Raw genomic sequence first — 20,640 nt, 5'->3', positions numbered from 1 at the left:
CTTTGCCAGGCCTGCCCTGAGCCTCTCAGACACAAGAACTATTAAAAAATGAAACTTTGTCTTGAACTTTATATATCTTGAGGTGAAGCTCAATAAACTAGCAACCAAGAGAGCTAAGTTCGAGTTCCTCTTGTGCCACTTACTAGCTGTGAGATCATAAGTGAGTTAAGTCCCTTTCTCACCTAAAAACTGCAACCACATATCATCTCACAGAGGTCCATGCCACACTGGCCTCCTGGGGACCACAAGGAGAAAGGCAGACACGGTCCCCTAGGGTCCACCAACCCTTTACTCAGCTACCTTAAAAGCCTGGTATTGGTCCATGTTTTAGTGTCAATCAGCTCGGTCCTACTGGGAGGGCAGGCATGAGCTGCCTGGTCAGCAAACTTGCAACAACATATAAACTTGTTTTGGCTGGGTGGCTCATGCCTGTAGTCCCAGCACTTTGGGAGGCCAAGGAGGGAGGATTGCTTGAGCCCAGCAGTTCAAGACCAGCCTGGGCAACATAGGGAGATGCCCGTCTGTACAAAAAAAAAAAAAAAAAAAAAAAAAGGCAGGCGTGGCAGTTACTTGGGAGGCTGAGGTGGGAGGGTCACTTGAGCCCAGGAGGTTGAGGCTGCACTGAGCAGTGATCACACCACTGCACTCCACTCTAGCCTGGATAACAGAGCGAGACCCTGTCTTAAAAAAAAAAAGCAAAATATAAAGTTGTTTCAAAAAAGTTGAAAGAGTCCAGGCTGATAGAACTGAAATTCTGCTCTGTCACCTACTATCTCTGAGAGCCTCTGTAAATGCCATAATTATTTACACTTCAGTTTCCAGGCATGTAAAACTGTGATAACACAAGCATCCACTTCACAGAACTGTTATGAATAACTAGGTTAATACACATAAAGTGCTTGAATCAGTGCCTAACAAACAGTAAAGGTTCACAAAATGTCAGCTTATCAATATTATTATTTCAGAGAGCCTGGGCATGTTTTATCTCTTATGCCTCAAATTTGCCATTACAGCTTCAGGTCTGAATGAACAGAGGGTTTTGTTGATGCCATATTGGAGCCAATACCTAAGCAGCACCATGCAGATGGGGGGGTTAACATTGACACAACAGGCCTGTCAAAGTGGGATGGCCTGCACAAAGGATACTGAGGATCAGGTCTGTGCTCCAAAGGGTGCCCTGCTGCTCTGGCCTCTTCACCCATGTCTCATCATATACCAGGATTTGGGGACAGTGACCTTGTAGGCATCCCTGCCATAGCCCTTCCTTCCTAGCTGCCTTCGCCATGTCCACTGCCCAGGAACTGATGGATCATCAGTATCAGCTGGGCTGACAGAACAATGAGAAATGAGGACTTGGGACGTGTATAAGACCCCTGAGTGGAGGAGAACGGACCTGACTGGAACCTCTTGTCTCATGCTTGTGAAAGGCTATTCCCTGACTTACAAAGCCAGAATACAAGGCTCCATGAGCACAGAATGGCCGTTATGAGTAGGCCTGCAGCCCTCACAAAATGTCCCAAACTTGAGTCCCCAGCATGAGGGGATCAAAGAAGAGGTGGGGCAGGCCATTCGCTGTCTGTGTGTAAAGGAAGGATTGGCAACTGGGAGCCTCTAGAGGCTACGCAGGGTCATTGTAGGAGCTGAAGAGTTGGGCTCCCAGACCCACATTCCCATTCCAGATCTGCCACTTAGGGGTTGGGTGATCTTGGCCAAATGATTTTGCTGCTCTAGGCCCCCACTTCATGTTTTTTACTGTGATTGCCATAGTCTTCCTACCTCTGTCCCTGACATACATGGGATCCCACAAAGGCGTGGCCTAGTGCCTAGCACACAAGTGACTGCCCTGCAGCATTCACTCTGGCCCTGACAGTGAGAACACCCATGGCTTAGACAATGCTCGTGAGGCCTCAGAGTCTCTGAAAGACAGCAGGATATGCTCCTGCAGTTGACGTCTCCCTGAAAGACAGGCTAGGGCTGGCTCTTCTCAGCCAGCCTGAGACTAGCTGAAGTCACTGCACAGCTCAGCAGCACATCCTGCGGCAAGCTCCGGGAAGCAAGCCTTGCTGGGATGATTTCACCGACTGGCAGGCTGCCCCACGAGCTCACCGGCTTGCAGGCTCTTGGGCTCTGGGCCTAAAGGAATTGCCAATTTGGTGGAATCCCAGCTGTGATCATTATGAAAACTAAGGACTGGTTTAGGCAAGTAGATATTTACTCTCAAAGTGCAAACGCCCTCTTGCTGCAATGTGAAAGAACCACGGATCCAGCCAGCAGGCAGAGAAGGTGGCCAGAACTCCTGTTCCCCTGAGGAACAACCACCAATTGAGTGGGGACTCTGCTGAGCCTCTTAAAATAACATCCACAGCGGTGGAGTAGGACAAGCACAAGCCAAGGGACCTGGCAGGGACAGAGGACTGCTGACTGTACTTTGCCAGGCCCGCCCTGAGCCTCTCAGACACAGATGGGAGAATCTGGAACTGCCAACCATCTGAAAAAACGGAGAGCAGAGACTGGTACTGGCCCTGGGGGGCATTGTAGTGATTCTAGACAAACCCTTGTCTAAGGGGTAATCAAGGTACCTAAGTGGCTCCGAGGAAGGCTCTGCTAATGGGGCTCACCACAGTCTTGGGTGCCACCTGCAGGTCATGATGCTGGGGTGGGCTGTTAGGGCAGAGCTGGAGAGGCAGGGACTATGTACACAGAGATGAGATGCCCAGCTGGCCTGTGAAGCAAGCAGGTGGGGGAGGTGCTTGCCAAGGTTCCTGCCCACTCCCAAGGGGGCAGCACCACAGGAAGGAGTCCAGGGATGTGTTATCTCTTCAAATGAGAGCCACCAAAAGGGACTCAAGGCCCAACGCCCGCTTTCTGCTCCTTTCAGATCTTGTGTGTCTGAAAGGGTTGGCACAGCCTATTTTAAATGACCCTGATTTCAAATACTAAAAGTTAACCCAAGGTTTCATACCAAGTTTCAAGCCAGTCAGACTGAAAGAACACCAAGTTTCAATTCTTTCACATCAATAGGGCAAAAGGGATAAATGAAAAAGCTCTTAAAGAATGGCTCTATCTACCTGGGCAGACAGTGCCCCAGCCCCCATTCCTCCTCTTCTGGGGAAGCAAAGTTTCTCTGGTACAGCTGACTGAAGACCTCAGAGAGGCCACAGACAGACAGAAAGACAGACAGACAGACATGAACAGTGGCATAAGTTTGCCAGGAGCATCACAGAGCATGTGAAAAGGACCCTCACCCTGCCACCAGCTGGGCTGCTGTGGATGGGACAGCCCAGGGGCTGAGTGAGTCAAGGTAGGGAGGACAATGTGTCACAGTGCTGGGAAGAAGCTCTTGGAGAACAGAACCCCTGCAGTTGGATAAGCTGGCAGGGCAGGCAGCAGGGAGGGTTGTTTGGACTGCGGTGTGTAGCCCAGAGCCACCCCAATTCCTGAAGCAGGAAGCCCCTGCTCTGGGAGGCCCCTGAAGAGGGGCAGGAGGAAAAGGAAGGATGCTACTGAGTGCTGTCGTCTCCCCACTCCCAGCAGGCCCCTCTGCAAGGTCATCTCTCAGGTTACCAGACCCACAGCCAAGGAAGGGCCAGTGCACCCAGGGAAGGCTTCTGGGAGAAGAGGGTCAAAGGCTTCTCTGGGGTGGGACCCCTATCCATCAGCCATGTACCTTTGGGCAAGGACCAACCCTCCCTGAGCCACCATACTCCACCTGCTTCCCGGACAGCTGAACGCAGCCTAGCACCATCATGCACCGCTCTCATGCTGCCCAAGTGAACTGGGAAGGCTTTGAGTATGTGTGGAGAGGGGATTCTGGCCTCAGAAACAGCCTACAGGCCTGGCTCCAGTCCCACCTCCTCCATGAAGTTGTCTTTGGGATCCTGTGGCCCTAGGTTCAAATGGTCTGACAGGCAACTTTGTGTGCTAATGGCCTGTGCTGAGCCCTCAGAGGACCAGCTGGGTCTGCCTATGCTCTGCAGAAAAAAGCTGCCAAGCCTGGTGGCAGAGGCATTCTGTTCTCCTGCCTCACCTAATAGAGCAAGGCCAGATGGGAGAAGTCAGAGTCAGGCTGTTGTTCTGTGGAGGGGCTTTGTGGTGAGGAGGGGGTTCTGGGCCTCCTGGCTCTGAGGCAGAGCAAGAGACAGATGGAAAGCCTCTTTGATGTAGGAGAGCCAGACTTAGCCTAAACTTCCTATGGGGCTGGGTGGAGACAGCCTTCCAAGGAAACAGGCACCCTGGATGGAACCTCCAGGGACTGTCCACAGTGCAGGTATCTAGCCTTGAGTCTCAGGAGCTGAGAGCTGATTTCTTTAGGGAGCTGCTTGGAGGCCAACAGGAAAGAAGAATGGCACTAGCAAGCAGGCTATAGGCTGGCCTTGCTCTTTTTTTTCAGAATGTTCTTTTAAAAATCTGCCCACACAAAACCTGCTCATACTAATTAATATTTGTGGCAAGATTATAAATATTTTATTGTTACTGTTAATTACTGGAATGTTTCGTGTCTATGCATCTGGGCCACGCCAGCCTTCCCTCTGAATCCTTAGGGGGATGTGCATCTGCCAGCCAACTGCTTATTAAACCACCTCCCTCTAAGCTCCAGAACCTTCCACTTCCAGGGTGGGATTTGTAGGATCAACTGTAAAGGAATGACAGCTGGCAAAGCAGAGGAAAAGAGACCTGGCTCAGTGACAGAAAGGCTGCCTGTCCCCACTCAGTGTGAGAACAGACTCTGTGTTCTGAGTCTTCCTTATTCAGGTCTGACTCAGCTCAGATCCCTTGGACAGTCCCAGGATTTCCAGGCCAGCCTAAAAGAGCTCTTTAGTGATAAGATGCAAGTTTCCAGTGTCTCCTTAAGTGTGCTTCCTCCATTTGCTCCAGCAGTAAGACCAGAAACAGCTCACCGCCATTTGTTCCATCAGCCTGGGGCACTAAAAGCCTGAGGAAGAAGATGTATGGTTGTGCTACTGCAGCAGCTCTGACTAGTGCCCCAGAAAAGACCACAAATGTCCTGCCGACCAGGAAACAACAGGTTTCTAAGAACTGTAAACTTGGGTGGAATTAATATTTTGAGAAATGTTCTGACTAGACAAAAGTTGCCTCAGTCAATCCTGGCCAGCCACAGGGAAAGAACATGTCCACCAGAAGCAAGCCTGGCCCTGGGAAATCGGGGTGCCCACTGTCAGGCTGAGGAGACTGGATGGATGCCAAAGAAAAGTGATATCAGAAACCTGGGGGTCCCTGAGAGACAGATGGCAGGCAGCAGGTGGGCACGAGGGCATTGTGTGAGGGCCAGGCTGCACCACTTGTCCATTCTTTGCCAGTGCTCACAGGTGAGGGCCAACTGAGCACTGCCAGGCACCTTGAAGCCCTGATATGTGCAGACACTGTGGTGCTGCCCTGAGGGGGCCTGATGCTCAGAGGCCTCATCATGCATCTCTCATCCTGCCCTCTGAGCCAGGAAAGGCACTAACCAGGGAGGCCTTGGGAGGCTTTAAACATTTTCCTGACCAAAGGCAGGTGAGCCGCCTTGATACAAATGCCAGAAGCAGCAAAGCAGTTCTATAAGGTGTGAGGCTCGCATCCCCCAGCCATCTAGTGAGCCTCCCAGGAAAGCTCTTCAAAGGATGATGGGAGGGAAAATGTGCCTGCCTTAGAGCCCAGAGAGAGAGATCCTGTGACCACATCACTCTCTCTACTGCCCACAAGAAAGAGCCCAACACTCTGAGCCCAACTGCCTTCCCAAGCTCTCTCCCCTCAAACTCTCTTTTTCATCCACCCCAGTCACCTCAGTATCCAAAAGCTGTAGGACTCTCCAACCTCCATGTCTTTGTCCCCATTGCCCTTCACCCAAAATGGGCCCGCAGGCCTCTCTAGAGACTCACCTTCTCCAGGAATTTCTCCCAACCCACCAAACCCCATAACTTGCTCCCGTGTGCCAGCTCACGGCATTCCTCCTTGGCACCAACTACTGCCCCATAATACCATGGGACATCAGATCCAACCTGGGAGGAGGAATCAAGGCACCATCATCTTGACTTTCCCCATGGCACCCTTTTCCATGCCTGGCACACAACAGAAGCTTAATAAATGCCATGATCAGCTATCTCCTAAAGAGGTTTCAAAAAGCTAAGAATGAAGAAGAGAACAAAGGAGGTGACTGGCTCTTCCCTGACAGTCTCCCCTGTCCCCTGCCCCTGTCAGGAACAAGCAAAACAAACTGAGCTCCACTTAGAGTCTCTCCCACTTTGATAAGGTCTGTTTAGGAGCAGCATTCCAACCAGAAACTGACCTCCACTTAGCCCTAGGAGGGGAGGTCACTGAGCAGAGGCCAGGCTGGGCCTGCCTTTTAGGACTGACTGCCATTCACAGCTCCCCACCCTACATAGCCTGGCCCTGGTGGGCTGAAGACACAGGACCCACCTCCATCAGAGCATCAAGGCTACTGTGCACAATTTGCATTTTTACACATTTGTCCTTGTAAAGATAATTTGGTATGTTAGAGTCTGTTGCCTTTGTTGTTTTTTTTTAAAAGCAAGAAAGAGCAAAGCAATGGAAATATAGGACTGGGCCACCTGCTGGAGGTGTAGGCAGGCGGGCAGTGGAGGAGAGGCTACCACTGCATCTGCCTCTGGCCACAACTGGGAAGATAGGCCACCAGCAGAAGCCAAGCGCATCAAACACACTCTCCAAATCACAGGGCCAGCAGACATGAAGGTGCTCCTGGTCACAGGGGTAGCAGGGAGCCGGACTGAGAGCTGAGCATGCGGGTCTGCGCTGTTCCCTGAAGCGAGCCGTGACAGGTGCAAGCAGAAAGACAAAGCCTGGAGAACAGAGTGTGGTCAGGGTTAGGGGCAGCACGGGCAATATTGGTGGAGGCAGCATGGGGTGAACAGGTGAAGATGAGCACAGACGGCACACAACACAGACGGTGACAGCATGGAGGTTGAGGATGGATGGCCACAACAGGGGCTTGGCACAGGGCACCCTGGGCTCTCCAGTAAGGCCCACACCCTACAACCTGGGGCTCAGGGTAGCCTGAGGCTCCTCACTGGCTCTCTCCATGCTGTCAGTGCGACTAGGTAGGCATCACCACCCTTGGTGGATACCAGCCTCCAAGGCTCCCACTCTTCTGACCCTGGCTGCTCCCCCTCCCCAACCCCTCAAGGGAAACACCGACACACCCCTCGGATCTTGGTTAAGCTTTGCCTGCTCAGAAAGGCCTCTTACCCCACCAGGCCCAGATTTCTCTGGGATGAACAAACCCCACCTCTCTGGTGCTGGCATCAGTTGACCTCCAGCCCTCAGCTATGTAACTGACTGATTTGCACCAACCTCCTCTACAGCAGGGACCAGTGCTGTTCTATGCACCTGGCACAGCACCAATGGAACCACCTGGATGGGCATGGCCACAGGTAGGCCAAAGACCCTACAGGAGGCTCAGCCCCAGACTTACCACAGCACAAGGCCTATGGCCTCTGGGGCCTTTTCTGACTCTGGTGTTCTGAGGTGACATGGAGCACGACAGGCAGAGAGCAAGGATTTTAGTCCAAGAGAGCCACTACTGACATATCCCAAAGCGGGGCTGAGCCAGGCCAAGTGACGAACCAAGCCATTCCGTAGTGGCCAAGCTCCCTGGGCCCTCTGCTGAAGGACAAGGGAAACACACAGATTCAGTCTCTGCCAGGCTGGCCAAGCACAGGGCCTTCCTAGTGTCAGTCTCACCTCTGGCTAAGGGTGGAGGGAGATTCAGACCCACTCTCTCGGCTATACCCTGACTATAGCAGGCACTTGTGGATGAGTGCCTACCTGCCCTCAGCTCAGGTTCCTCTTGGGGAAACAAGGGCATGACCACACCTGCAGGGCAGTTATGAAGATGGAGATATGCTACTACCCTGCAGGCACCTGCCCAGAGCCCAGCACAGAGCAAGCACATAGCATTGAGTGGTAGGGCAAAATTACACACAGGCACACACACACACACACACACACACACACACATGCATACTGTACACAGGGTAGGGGTAGGTCTTGTTCAAAGATCTCCTTATGTTGTTTGAACACATGTAAAGGGCAATCACTGGGAGCCCCCTGAAGGTCACAATGTGCTCCTTGGATCACCTTGTTTTCCTGGTCAGGAAGCTTCAACACTAAGGATTTCAGCCCTGTGGGCAAATTCCAAGAGATGAATGGAAGGGAGAAATTAGGCAGGTGGGAAGCACAACCAGCCAGAGCTGCCAGCAGCACAGCCCGGAACAAAGCTTCTCTCTGTTGTTCTCTCTCTTGCTCTCTTTCTCAGCTCGGCCAGAGGTCAGCTGTGAGTGCCCTCCTGGCTGTTCCATGAAGGGCTGGCTTTGACACCAGGCTGTGGTAGAGTCAGAGTGACCTGAGGGGCCAATTCCCAAGGCTTTTCACCAGAGGTATGCACAGGCTGCAGGATGCTCCCCACCCTAGTGCAGGTGACACAAGGTTGCAGGTGAGGGTGGTTCAGAGAACAAATTTGGGTCCTATGAAGCAGCTATTATCAAATGTCAGACAACCCACATATACCTGGAGCTATTTTTCTAAATCTTTTCTAAATCTTAAACCAAATCAGAATTGATCCTAGCTGATTTCTGATTCTGAAGCAAAGGCATACTAATGTGGGAAGGCAGCTCCAATACAAGGTCTCCTAACCACGCCCAAGGAAAGTCCTGATGCCTGGCTCCCTCTCCCACTGCTGGCAAGTTAATTGTTCTGTGGGGGTGGGAAACTGGGATCCAGAAAGCCCCATGCCCAAGCCCACTCTGGAGCTGCTGCTTCAGAGGACACTACTTCCACCTCTTGTGAGGCCATGCCACTAGCTGGAGAGAGCTGGGGTGCAAACTGAGGGGGACTGGCCCCAGAGCTCAGGCTTTTCCTTCTATGCAGTGCTACCTAGGTCTTGCCCTAGCTCCACCAATGACTTGGAGAACTCCATCTAGGAGCTGGCTGCCAAGAGTTGGCACTTTTGTTTAATACTCATGAGGAAGACATTACCTCCATTCAACAGGTGAGGAAATTAAGAAGTGAAGTCCTTTGTCCAAGGTTGCAGAGCACATATGCAATGGAGCTAGGACTGGAAATCAGATCCTTTGACCAGGGCCTGCTGTGCACTTGCCTCCCTGTCTGACCTCCTCATCAGACCTCCCCATGACTGCTTCTCCTCAGCTGTACCAGGGCTAGAAGCACCCATCACCTTCCTGGTAGTATGAGGGCTCAGGGGTGGCCCCTCTCCTCCCACAGTAGACCCAAGGCTGGTTTCAGGCCAAGAAGCTGAGTGGAAAGTAGGAGCTACATGTTCTCCTCCCAGGAAGGAGAAGTAGGAACAGAGGTGGGCAGTGTGGCCCCTTGAGGCCACCAGCACATCCCCTGACACCAGCAATCTGCTGCTTCTCCCTGGAGCCTGAGCCTTCCCCTAGAACTAGCATAGCTGCTGAAAGGGCCACTTTAACATTCTAAGATCACAGCTATTTTAGGACCCCAAACATTTTCATGTTGCAGACACTGCTTTCTCTCAGAGGTGAGGCAACTGAGTTCTGAAAGCACTATGCAGCCAGGCCTGGGCAGAGCACACAGGTGGCTAGTGCGGGGCTGGGACTGGGCAAAGGTGGGCCATGGGATCCTGATGGCTTTGTGTCATTGACAGGAATCACTTTGAAAACATTTTTTTAAACAACTGTTCAAAATTGTGCAACCACTGAAACCATATTTGAACTTATTTGTATGGCTCTCTCTGCAAACTTCCAGAACAAAAAACTAGCATGTTGGCACCCAGGACCTGTCATGCCCAGTTGTCATGCCTGAGTGATCTGCAATGGCTCACCAACAGTTTTATGCACACACCTTTGCCAACATGGGACAGCTGGCATCATGGCCCCTTTCTGAGGCACTCCTGTCTCCCTCCTTTCCTGCTTCTAGAGGCATACTCAACTCTAATGAGCTGACATCCAAGCACAGTGGTGCATGTGGTGTGAACTCAGTGGGAGCATGCAGAGCTGCAGAGGACAGTGCTTGGGTTCCCCAGCCCAGGTGCATGTGAGCAGGGCCACATGGCATGTGGACAGCCAGGAAAGGCATTCCTCTCCTGAAAACTTTGGCATAGTGCTTCCTCCCAGGAAGCAGTTGGCAAAAACTAATTCCCCGAGCAGGGGTTTGCAGATAGTATGTTTTCTCAATATTCTCAAGAGTAAATGGTTGGGAACATGCTGATTAACTTAACTAAGAAGGGGAGAGAGGATCTTAACAGTGAAAGTCTGCAGAACTGAAGATTGGAGGAGCAGGTTGGTCAGCTCCTCCCACCTCTGCTTAACACTCTGGGGTGGGCAGGGAAGTGCCAATGCTGAGACTGGGAGTAATGACATGAACCTTCTGGGAGGTAAGAGACACAGCACACACTCAGATCCTCAGCCTCTCTCTCAACACGCATGCTGCAAATCCAAACCAAATCCAGGAGGGGACACTGCAGGTCTCCTTTCCTTTCTTGAGAACAGCAAATCCTGCCCCCAGAGAAATGGGAGCACTGGCCCCCTTGTCATCCTTCTTCAGCACTTCTTTAAACCTGCTCTCAAGCCCCACCCACTCAGTTCAGAAAGCTGGAGGTAGATGCCCATGCTATACCCAGGAACCCGAGCACTGGGCAGGGGCCTCAGCAGGGCGCTAGAGCAAAGGTGGTGGCCCCCGCCAGACCTGTACTGGGACTGAACTTCAAGGCTACCATGGTGCCCTAGAGTGTCCATTCTTACTCCAAGGAGCCACTCTATAAAGACCACCTGGCAGGAGGCAGAGCACTGGGACCAACTCTACCCACCTACTAGTGTCCCCATGCCTTTGGGAACACAGAGCAAGGCCTGTTTTCCCAAGCCTAAATGAGATGAGTGACATAGGAGTAAGGGCCCAGGTGTCTTTCAGCATTGTCACTACCTCCCAGGACTCCACTTCAGTGGTCCTCTTAAGTCACCAATTTGGCTTATCCCAGCAAGTACCTGTCACTAGCTTATCACTACAAAAATGAGAGAACATGAAGCAATCGAGCTACAGGCCAGCATGCAAGCCTCCTAATGTTAGTAAGGAATGTGGTTGAACAGTCGCCACCTGCCCCATCCCACATGGGATGGCCACACATATGGTCCCAGGTGACCCCATTAACAACTTATTTGGATTCTCAGGGGTGACAGACTTAGAATTAGTCACGGCCTTCCCTCAACCGTCAGAAGGACAGAGCAGTAACAATGTACTGCTGAATAATGCAGGTGTCACTAAGCTAGCTGACTGCACCAGGAGCCACTCCAGGAGGCCACAGTCTTCTAACTTCCTTTCAAAGTAGGTATCATGTCCCCATTTTGCAGATAGGAAAAAGAAGGCTCAAAGAGGTGGGATGCCATAGCCTGGCCTGCCCCTCCCCTGGCTCCCAGGTGGGCAAGCTGGCAGGTGGCGACCCTGAGCATGTCTCGGAAGCACAAGAATCACCGTGAATCCATGAGGTTAATGAGCAGCCGCAACATTGCCCGTGTCACCCCAGACCCAGCACCCCCCCTCACCAAAACAAAGCGACAAAATGAGTCGCCCGAGCACCCTCCCCGTGATTGATGTGCCGCCCTGGGCTGGCAGTAGGGAGAACAGGGACTGTACCGTCCGGCGTTGCCTGCTGGTGGGGTTTTTTACATTTGACGTAATCGTGGTCAATCGGAGTGGCTGTGTAAGGTGGGGATGTCAGACCTGGGCCAGAGGAGGAGGGGAGGGAGGCTCCGGGGCCCGGCAGTGTCCCAGCTGAAGAGTGGGAGTCCTCGTCCACCAGGCAGGCCTTCTCCCTGTGGGAACGGAGGTTTGGAACACAGGTCAGAGTCTCCACCTCACATTGAAACAGATGTGTGCTGGTAAGGGTGAGTGTCCTTCCCAGGGCCTGCTGCTCCCATGCACCTCTGGTGGCCCCCACCCCATCTGCCTGGTGTCACAGAGCCCACAGTTGCCCCCACAGCACCCACACAGGCTCTGGCTCCTAACTGGACACTGCCTAATGTTTCTGGCAGGACGTGACCTGCATCTCTGAATCTCAGGCCCTAGGAGGCTCTCTAGGGGAGCCAATGAGTCTTTCCTCAGAAGCACCCTTGCATCTCTCCATACCAAGTCTATGCCTTCTGTGTGACAGCCTGACAAACTTAAGCCCTGACAAATGGGAAGACAGAAACACATCTGCATTTACTGCACGCTCACACATGTACAAGGATATGTGCTGCAACAAAGTTGAGCAGAAACATCAGAAACACTCTAAATGTCCACTGGAGTGGTTACATAAAACACAGTACATCCATACTATGGTATAGTAAGTAGCCACTAGAAAGAATGAGGTGAATGGGGTACTATCTCCATAGACTGTGCCCAGATCCACTGTCAGGGGAAAAAGTAAACTCTAAAACAATACCATCTATAGTTCATTTTTATAAAATAAAAGAGACCCTACAATTGTATGTGTACATTTAAGTGTTATAAATGTACAGAAAATGATTTAGGAAATTAAACTGTGAAGAGTGGCTAACTCTTGGAAGGAGATCTGTCACATTTTAGTCTACATGTTTATATACTACCTGAATGTTCTATAACTAGAATGTATTCATGTATTATTTGCATAATTTAAAAAATTTTAACAGAATTATAATCAATGAAAGAAAAGTATCACTGTATGCTGGGGGCCCTTTGTGACTAAAAAAATGGGTATCTATAACTTCTGAGCACACTAGCTGCCCACCTGAGTGGCCTGCCATGCCTGGGCCTGAACCTCCCATAAGCTGAGGGGCACACTCTCTGTGGAGCTGGCTCACCTGTGGTGCACATCACACAGGCTATCTGTGGCCAGAAGCACATAGCCCTCAAGCACAGGGCCTGGGTGCAGGCCTCTCTGGCACTCAGCTGAACCCCACACAGTGCCCAGCCAGGGAGTGGTCTCAGAGATGGAGTGAGCTGAGCCCTCCCCTGGCTCCCATGTGGGCAAGCTGGCAGGTGGTGACCCTAAGCATGTCTCGGAAGCACAAGAATCAGCGTGAGTCTATCAAGTTAATGGGCAGCTGTAACATTCCCCATGTCACCCCAAACCCATCTTTCTCCCTAGGACCTGCCCCTGAGGATGGGGCAGCACCGGGACCTGGGCCTGGAGTGAAAGAAGTCTGGGCTGTGGAGATGACTTACAACCACAGGGAGACCAGGGTCAGTCCAGGCCTACTGAGGGGACCACACCTGAGCCCCAGTCTCTCTGAGCTCTCTGGCACCACAAGAGAAGCCCACACTTCCCACACTTCTCACTGCTTCTCAGGAGAACGGGCAGCAGACAAGGCCTTGGCATAGGACCCAGGGGCAAGAGTCTGCAAAGCAAAAACTAACTTTCTACAGTGTTCTGCACAGAACAAAGCTGTGCCCCAGTTCAGAGGGCAGGAGGGCATCGGCTTCTCCCCAGGACTTCCCCTGAGGGTGGAGTAGCACCACATGTGACCACAGGGTAAGGGACTCACATTCACCCTCTCCTTCTCAGATTCAACAGAAATACCTTGGCCCAGCAAATGGGAGTTTCCAGATGGGTCCTAGGGACTCCATGAGTTCTAGTTTACTGTTTACTGTGTAGCAACCCTCTGAACAACACATTGCAGTAAACGAGCCATCTGGGATGCAGATGGGGTAAGCTGCTAGAGGTCGCCTAAAGGGTGCTACTCACTTTTCTGAAGCTTTGGGTGTGTTCTTCTCCTCGCCCCTGGCAAAGGGTCCTTCTGCAGCCTCCTTCATAAAGTTGACCAGGACCTCTGCACCAACCCCAGAATCGGGCTTCCCCAGGAGCTTCAGGATGGAAGCATGGAGCCGAAAGTACACCTAGGAGAATGACACCTCTGGTGTGAGCAGCCTTCCCAGTTGCTAAGATTTGTTCCACAGGCCAGTTAGCCACACTGGAAATGGGCCCATGACCAGGGCAACAGGCTGCCACACACTGCCTGTTTTTGTTAGCTTTTAAACCAGCCATCCTACAACTAATTTAAAACAAGCTGTGAAAATTAAAATGTATACTGTCAGCATTCCAGCTTCAATGTTCACCCAGTAACTCAGGCACATGGTAGTGAGATGAGAGTAATAACCACTCATTATGATAACCCTTCAGCTCCGTTCACTGGGGCACTGCCTCCCGCCACAGTGCTGCTGTTCTCTTTGTGCCCTTCAGTGGGTACCCATAGAAAGTGAGTCTCTACATCTGTCTCCCCACTGAACTCTGGACTCCCTGAAACAAGGACTAGGTTGGATTTCTGTTTATAGCCCAGGCCCTGGGCAGAGCCAGGCACCTACAGGGCTCGAAAACGTCTTCCCCATGGGTGTGGCGGGGGAATGGGTGGGCAGGCAGCTCATTGCATCCATTGGGCCCTGTGCTTTCCTCCATTTCAAGTCCTTATCACATTCCTCAAGTTACAATGGGCGAAGAACTGCCCAAGGCCCCACAGCCAGGAATGCCCAGGGCCAGGTTAAACCCAGGTCTGCCCTGACCTTCTCACGCAGGAGTGGGTGTGAAGCAGACTCCCACTTGGAGGGCACAGTGGGTGGTATGAGGGCTGAGAACTGCTCACTGCAGGCCCTGGCTAAGCGGCCCCCCTCACCCAGGTGAGACACCTGCTGGCAGCACTCTTGAGGGGGCATCCCAGACAGAGGGGGCTCACATCCAGAGCCCCTCAACCTCTAGCCCACCTATGGAGCCCAGAGAAATTGGCCCAGCAACTCCATTTTTAGATGTAGGAAACCACTTGAGGCACCCATGCACAATCAGGTGGCCAAACTTGGGGGAGGGCAAAGCATTCAACTGGTAAAGTTCATCCAAGTGGCGGGTAAAGTATCTTGAATGAAGGCACAATAGCAGAAAAGAATTTTTGTCAGGAGAGGGTTAAAATCTTCAGAGAAATGTCATTTTTAACACAAGATATACACATATACCAGCTGACTCAAAGTTACATAGCTACAGTTGTTGCATGGAATAGGATGCCCCCCAAATTAACTATGTGTGCTTGCTCTCCTTGGAGTCAGCACCATATGCTGGGGGAGGGTGGGCCACACATCTAAGGCCTTGGTTCCTCATCTGGAAGCTGCTGGGACCCCCGGGGCTACCATCCTGCCTGCTCATCTGCTCTATCAGGCAGGAGCAGAGGCCAAACCCTGAAGAAAAAAACATGGAGGAAAAACAGAGTTGACATCATCTTCCTGAGGGCCACACACAGGTTCAGTGGCTTCCCAGAGGTGCCATGTAAGAATGCTGGGCTCAGTGGGCATCTGGCCCAGCGCCTCTCTGTTCCTGCAGGTGACTTAAGGCAAGTCACACCACTCCTCTGGGCCTTAGCCTTCTCACCCCCAAAGTGGAGTTCTTCCAAGGCATATGCCCTCAGGTGGACAGCATGAGCACTATGACAGGGAAGGACAGGTGACCCAGGGCAGGGAAGGACAGGTGACCCAGGGCTGCGAATGACAGCAGCCAGGCTGCTGGTGCTGAGATACCGTTCGACAGGAAGCTGTGTTTCCACACTTCTCCATGAGCCCAGTGAATATGGGCCCATCACCCAGACCATGAGTACAGTGGTACGATCACGGATCACTACAGCCTCAACCTCCTGGGCTCAAGCAATCCTCCCACCTCGGCCTCCCAAGTTTCTGGGACTACAGGCGCATGCCACCAGGCCTGGTTAATCTTTCATTTTTTGTAGAGATGGGGGTCTCGTCATGTTGCCCACTAGTCTCTGAGATCCCCAGCTCTATATCTCAAACTCCTCCCAAAGTGCTGGGATTATAGGCGTGAGCCACCATGCCAGGCCCCCCAAAATTTTTTTTTAAATCATACTTTCTTTTTTTTTTTTGAGACAGGGTCTCACTCTGTCACCTAGGTTGGAGTACAGTGGCACAATCTCGGTTCACTGCACCCTCCACCTCCCAGGCTCAAGTGATCATCCCATCTCAGCCTCCTGAGTAGTTGGGACTACAGGCCTCCACCACCACACGTGGCTAATTTTTAGAAGAGACAGGTTTCACCATATTGGTCAGGCTGATCTCGAACTCCTGACCTCAGATGATCCACCCACCTCAGCCTCCCAAAGTGCTGGGATTACAGGCGTGAGTCACCACACCTGGCCAAAATGAGACATTTTTGTTTGCTCATAAAATTAGCAAATATTAAAAAGAGAACCTCATCAATATGGCTGAGGGAAAGCAAACACTCTCATCGGTCAGTACAACCTTGGGGCAAGTAGCCATTGATGAGCAGAATGTTAAACAACATGGCAATTCTACCTTTGGACTTTAGTCCTTAGAAATACTCATGATGTGCTCCCTGCTACAAGTACAAGGACATGCACTACCTGTGCCTTGTCATAGCAAGAAGTGGAGAGGAAACCAAACCTATCAAGGGGCTGTGCAGATAAACAAATGCCCTGCTAAACTACAGGGCACTAGGGCAGGCAGGGAAGCTCACCACACCTTCCATTACATTTTGTCCAGCGAAAAGGCAAGCTGCAAAATCATAAGAAAATGTCACTACATATTTATATGTTAATAGGAAAAAATTTGGACATACGGGGACATAGCAGACTGTTAGGGATTATGGAGGGGCATACTGGAATCATTAGGGGCCTTCACATTCACACTGTACACTTTTGAGTTGTTTGAATCTCTTTAAAACACACACACACACACACACACACACACACAAATACATGTTAATCTTATAATCAGGAAAAAAAATCATAAAGGCAGAAAAAAGCAAGCAACAGATTCTGTCCACACTCCAAGAGGCTTGCTGGACATGTGGGACTGGTAGAGACCGGGCACATAGCCTCAGAAAAGGCAAAGCCAAGATGCACAGGGCCTTCAGAAGCTTCAAGTCCTGGGCTGAACCAGATGGTGGACATCTAGATCTCTACCATGTCCTTGGTTTTCCTGCCTACAAAATCGACAATCACGGCTTTCCAGCCTGCCTCACAAGACTGCTATGAGCAACAGTGACAGCATTCATCAGAAACACTCTGGAAACCATGAGAGAAAATCCAGGCAGTAAAGAACTGCTCTTTTCTTGAACAACAATCAGAAGATCCCAAATTGGGAGTCAAGACAGTAGGCTGCTCACCCTAGCTCAGCCCCTGCCAACCTGGGTAGCCTGGGCACAGGCTGGGGCCTTGGATGTCTCGTTTGCACCCTGGAGGCAAGGGCGCCTGCTCTCCCTCCTGTCAGGCTACAGGGTGTGAATGTCCTGGGCCTGGGAGATGCTATGTGGCACTGACTGTCATCACCAAGGTCAGGTTCTTAATGAGGAAAGACAATTTTCTTCTGAGAGGTAAGAACAAAATGATCACTCTCCCAGAAAGGATGATAAACACCTCTTGGGAAAAGAGAGGAAATGATGTTTTAATTCAATTGCACATGAAGCTGCTCAACACGGATAAGTTTGCAGCAGGTTGAAGGGCAGTCACTGGAACCTTGAGCCCCATGCCCAGGGAGATAGAGAAACCAGCCTGTCCCTGCCCTGCTTCCCCACCCTGGGCCAGCATGGTGTCACCTCCAGGGCCTCCATGGCCAGCTCCGGTGGGTTGTGGTAGTGGATCTTCTTGGGGTAGCGGGCAGCCTCCTCGTGCAGGTAGTGGCCAGCCTGCCTGTAGTGCAGCAGGTAAACGGTGGGTGGCTGCTGCTGCTTCTCAGCCACCTTGCCCAGCATGTAGTGGATGAGCCACTCCTCCTCGTCACCATCACCCTCGCAGCGGGCTGCTGATGTGAAACAGTGCTTGGCTGTCTCCAGCATGCTGTCGCGTCGGCCCTCCATCTGTAAGAAGATCATGAGACTGGGCTGGCCTTATGCCTGAACCTGCCCATGGATCAGACTTTTTCCTGTACAAAGCTCTGCTGACCTATTTGCAAGTTTATACTCCCCTCAACAACCAAGACACAGAAATGCCCTCACCATTTCACAGCTGGTGGCACTGAAGTATAGAAAGGCCTAAGGGTTTCTCAAAAGCACACACCAAGCAAGGCACAGAGCAGGACTTAAACTCAGGTCACCTCATGTCAACCAGGGTACTTTTTTCTGCTTCCCCTGCAGCACCTAACGCAGATTCACCTAGCACCCTGCTCCATAGCACTGGAGAGGACATTTACTAATACTCAGCACCCAGCCCTACAGCACTGAAGAGGGCATGTATTTAGCACCCCGTTCCACTGCACAGGAGAGGGTGTATACCCCTGGGGTGCAACAGGACTTCCCACCATCTTCTCTGTGCTCTTTAAGACAGATGTGGAGTACTTGTAGAGGGGCAAATTCCTGAGCCCTACTTAAGACCCACTGACTGGGAGTCTGCATTTGCAGCAAGCACCTCCAGCCACGCTCTCACAGACTGAAGGAAGGAAACAGCTAGCACAGAGGATCACCTTTTAAGAGGCGTTCCAACTTGGAGAGCACTGCTCTCCAATCCTGGTCAGCTGCCAGGCAAACTCATGGCCCCTCATTCCAGAACTCTGGGCCGGAAGCTAGAGAGACGCCTGCCTGTGTGGGCCCACAGAGCTGCTCTGAGCAGCCCAGGTCTCTGATCCCTCCTCTCTGTGGTCCTGGATCAATGGCAGGGAAGCCAAAACCTCTTCTTGCCTGACCTCAGGGGCCAGTGAGAGGGGAAGAGGCTGCAGGCACTAGTCTCTGGCAAGGGCAGCTGCTGCGGCCTGCAGGAGGTGCCTCATGTTCTTATCCAGCCAAGTTGAGCCTGCCCTTGGATGTCTGTCCAGTGGGTGCTTGTCTATGTGAAAACCTGTAGCAATGGCCCCAGGACTGAAATAAGGGAGCAATGTGCTACCCACTGCTCTGTTACACACTTCTCAGGGGAAAAAATTAAAATGACCACACAGAAAGTGGGAGATCATCAATGGGTGAAATACAGTGGAAAGGATCCCAGTGCAGGGCCAGACACGGGACCAACCAAGCAACTCCATCACACCCTCTAAGATGGGCTTCTGTTCCTCCAAGATGGGCTTCTGTGGCAAATGTGTTGAAGGAAAAGGTGATGGCTAAAAGGATATCCTTCTACTTGAATTGCTTTGTAGCTGTGTGACCTGGACCAACTCACTAGCCCCCCTGCCCACCCTGTTCTGCCACTGGCACCTGTAACAGCTATCTGCCAAGAAAGAAAGGGTAGCTGTGAAGAGCCCCATCTGGGCTGGCATCTGGTACCATGCAGACCCTTGGGAAGAGGCGAAGCCCCCACCCCTTCCCCATACAGGGCACACTGCCAGTGTCCCTGTCCTTGTGGTGTGGAGGTCACAGTACCTCAGACAGGAACAGGAGGGACAGTCACTGAGGGCCTGCTGTGTTTCAGAAGCTCTACTAGACACCATCTCACTACCTTGCCATCCTCAGAGCAGAATAGGCACCTCATTCACCTTGCATATGGGGTGCTCAGGAAATGGCTGATGGCAGGTGTTCCCAATGAACTCTCACAATACTGCCTTAGAGAAGGAACCACAACAGGAATGTCAGGTTACTGCTTCTAGGTCACACAGCTAGAAAGCTCTGGCTCCAAAGCCTTTCCCCTTGCCTGAGAACTGACATCATGGGGAAAGTATTTGTTCTCCTACACCACCACCTCTGAGGAGTTTCTAAGCAAAAGCTGAAGCACACAGCAGCTCAAACAGCTGCCAACATGTGTCCTGCAGCCCATCCTGCAGACACAATAAATCCAGATGGAAAAGTAGCAATCAGGGGACTGTGTCCCCGTGACACATTTCAGGGTTGGAAGCTGTCTCTCCAGAGGTGGAAAGAACCCAGGAGGCACAAGATAGCTCTGCAAGGCAGTTTTCACCCTCGGCAACTATGAAACACTTCCCCCTACCTTCCCTCCCTCCCTGTCGGGACATCTGCATTGCAGGTGGATTTCCATGTCTCTCCTGCCACCCTAACACGCCAGCAAGATGGCTTGGGAACCCAGTTTCAGGACCTGAGCTTCCTGGGCCAATGGCTTCCATAAGATCAACACTGAGTTCAGTCCCAAAGGCTATGAGCCTAAGCAGAGGAAAGAACAAAGCAAGGGGAAAAAGTGTGTGGAAACTTGAGGTCAGTCTCCTTACCCACTCCCTGACTTCCCTGCTCCCTTCCTGGGGAGACCACTACAAACAAAGCTCCACAAACAAGTGCCATTGGCAGAAAGGGAACGCTGACTTCTCACCCTATTTATTTCCCGGAAAACTCCCACTCCGCCAAATCTCATTTGCCATCATTGGCGGGAGATGAAGGAGAAAATCCAAGGACCATGATCAGCTCAGCCCACTGAGTCCCAGCAGAGGATAATGCTGCTCCTGCTGTTACAGGGAAGGCCCCTTGGGGAGTCAGGCTCTGCATCCCAGGGCAGCAGCTTCAGTCCCCAGCCTGCCCAACTCTGGGGCCACCGCAACACAAACAGAATCCCACAAGGGACTTTTGTGCAAGACAGTTACAATAAAATAGGGTTACAGCACTTAAAAGGAATGTACTAGATGCACAGGAATTATCATGGCTAGAACAGCGTGGTGCTGAGTGAAAAAGGAAGCTGAGTACCATATACAGTGTGATAGCATTTAGATTGGTGTTTTTTTCTAGGAATACATATTTATGTA

General features: G+C 51.7%; 1 protein-coding gene across 5 annotated transcripts in view; it reads right to left on the bottom strand.

Annotated features, from left to right (window-relative positions):
• CABIN1 (calcineurin binding protein 1) overlaps positions 1 to 20,640 on the bottom strand; it is a 166,528-nt gene that overhangs the window by 74,052 nt on the left and 71,836 nt on the right. For 4 of the 5 annotated variants that reach the window (XM_011967986.1, XM_011967988.1, XM_011967984.1 and 1 more), the window contains 3 exons: positions 17,570 to 17,830; positions 13,715 to 13,866; positions 11,644 to 11,822 (listed from right to left, as the gene is read on the bottom strand). In XM_011967986.1, the coding sequence (XP_011823376.1) occupies positions 11,644 to 11,822; positions 13,715 to 13,866; positions 17,570 to 17,830 (592 nt within the window). The remainder of the gene's footprint in view (positions 1 to 11,643; positions 11,823 to 13,714; positions 13,867 to 17,569; positions 17,831 to 20,640) is intronic. The other variant, XM_011967989.1, reaches the window with a different exon arrangement.

This window comes from Mandrillus leucophaeus, unplaced genomic scaffold (genome assembly GCF_000951045.1).
Source record: "Mandrillus leucophaeus isolate KB7577 unplaced genomic scaffold, Mleu.le_1.0 Scaffold820, whole genome shotgun sequence".
Lineage (NCBI taxonomy): Eukaryota > Metazoa > Chordata > Mammalia > Primates > Cercopithecidae > Mandrillus > Mandrillus leucophaeus.
The sequence above is the reverse complement of the archived record's forward strand: the minus strand, read 5'-3'. Positions and strand labels throughout refer to the sequence as shown.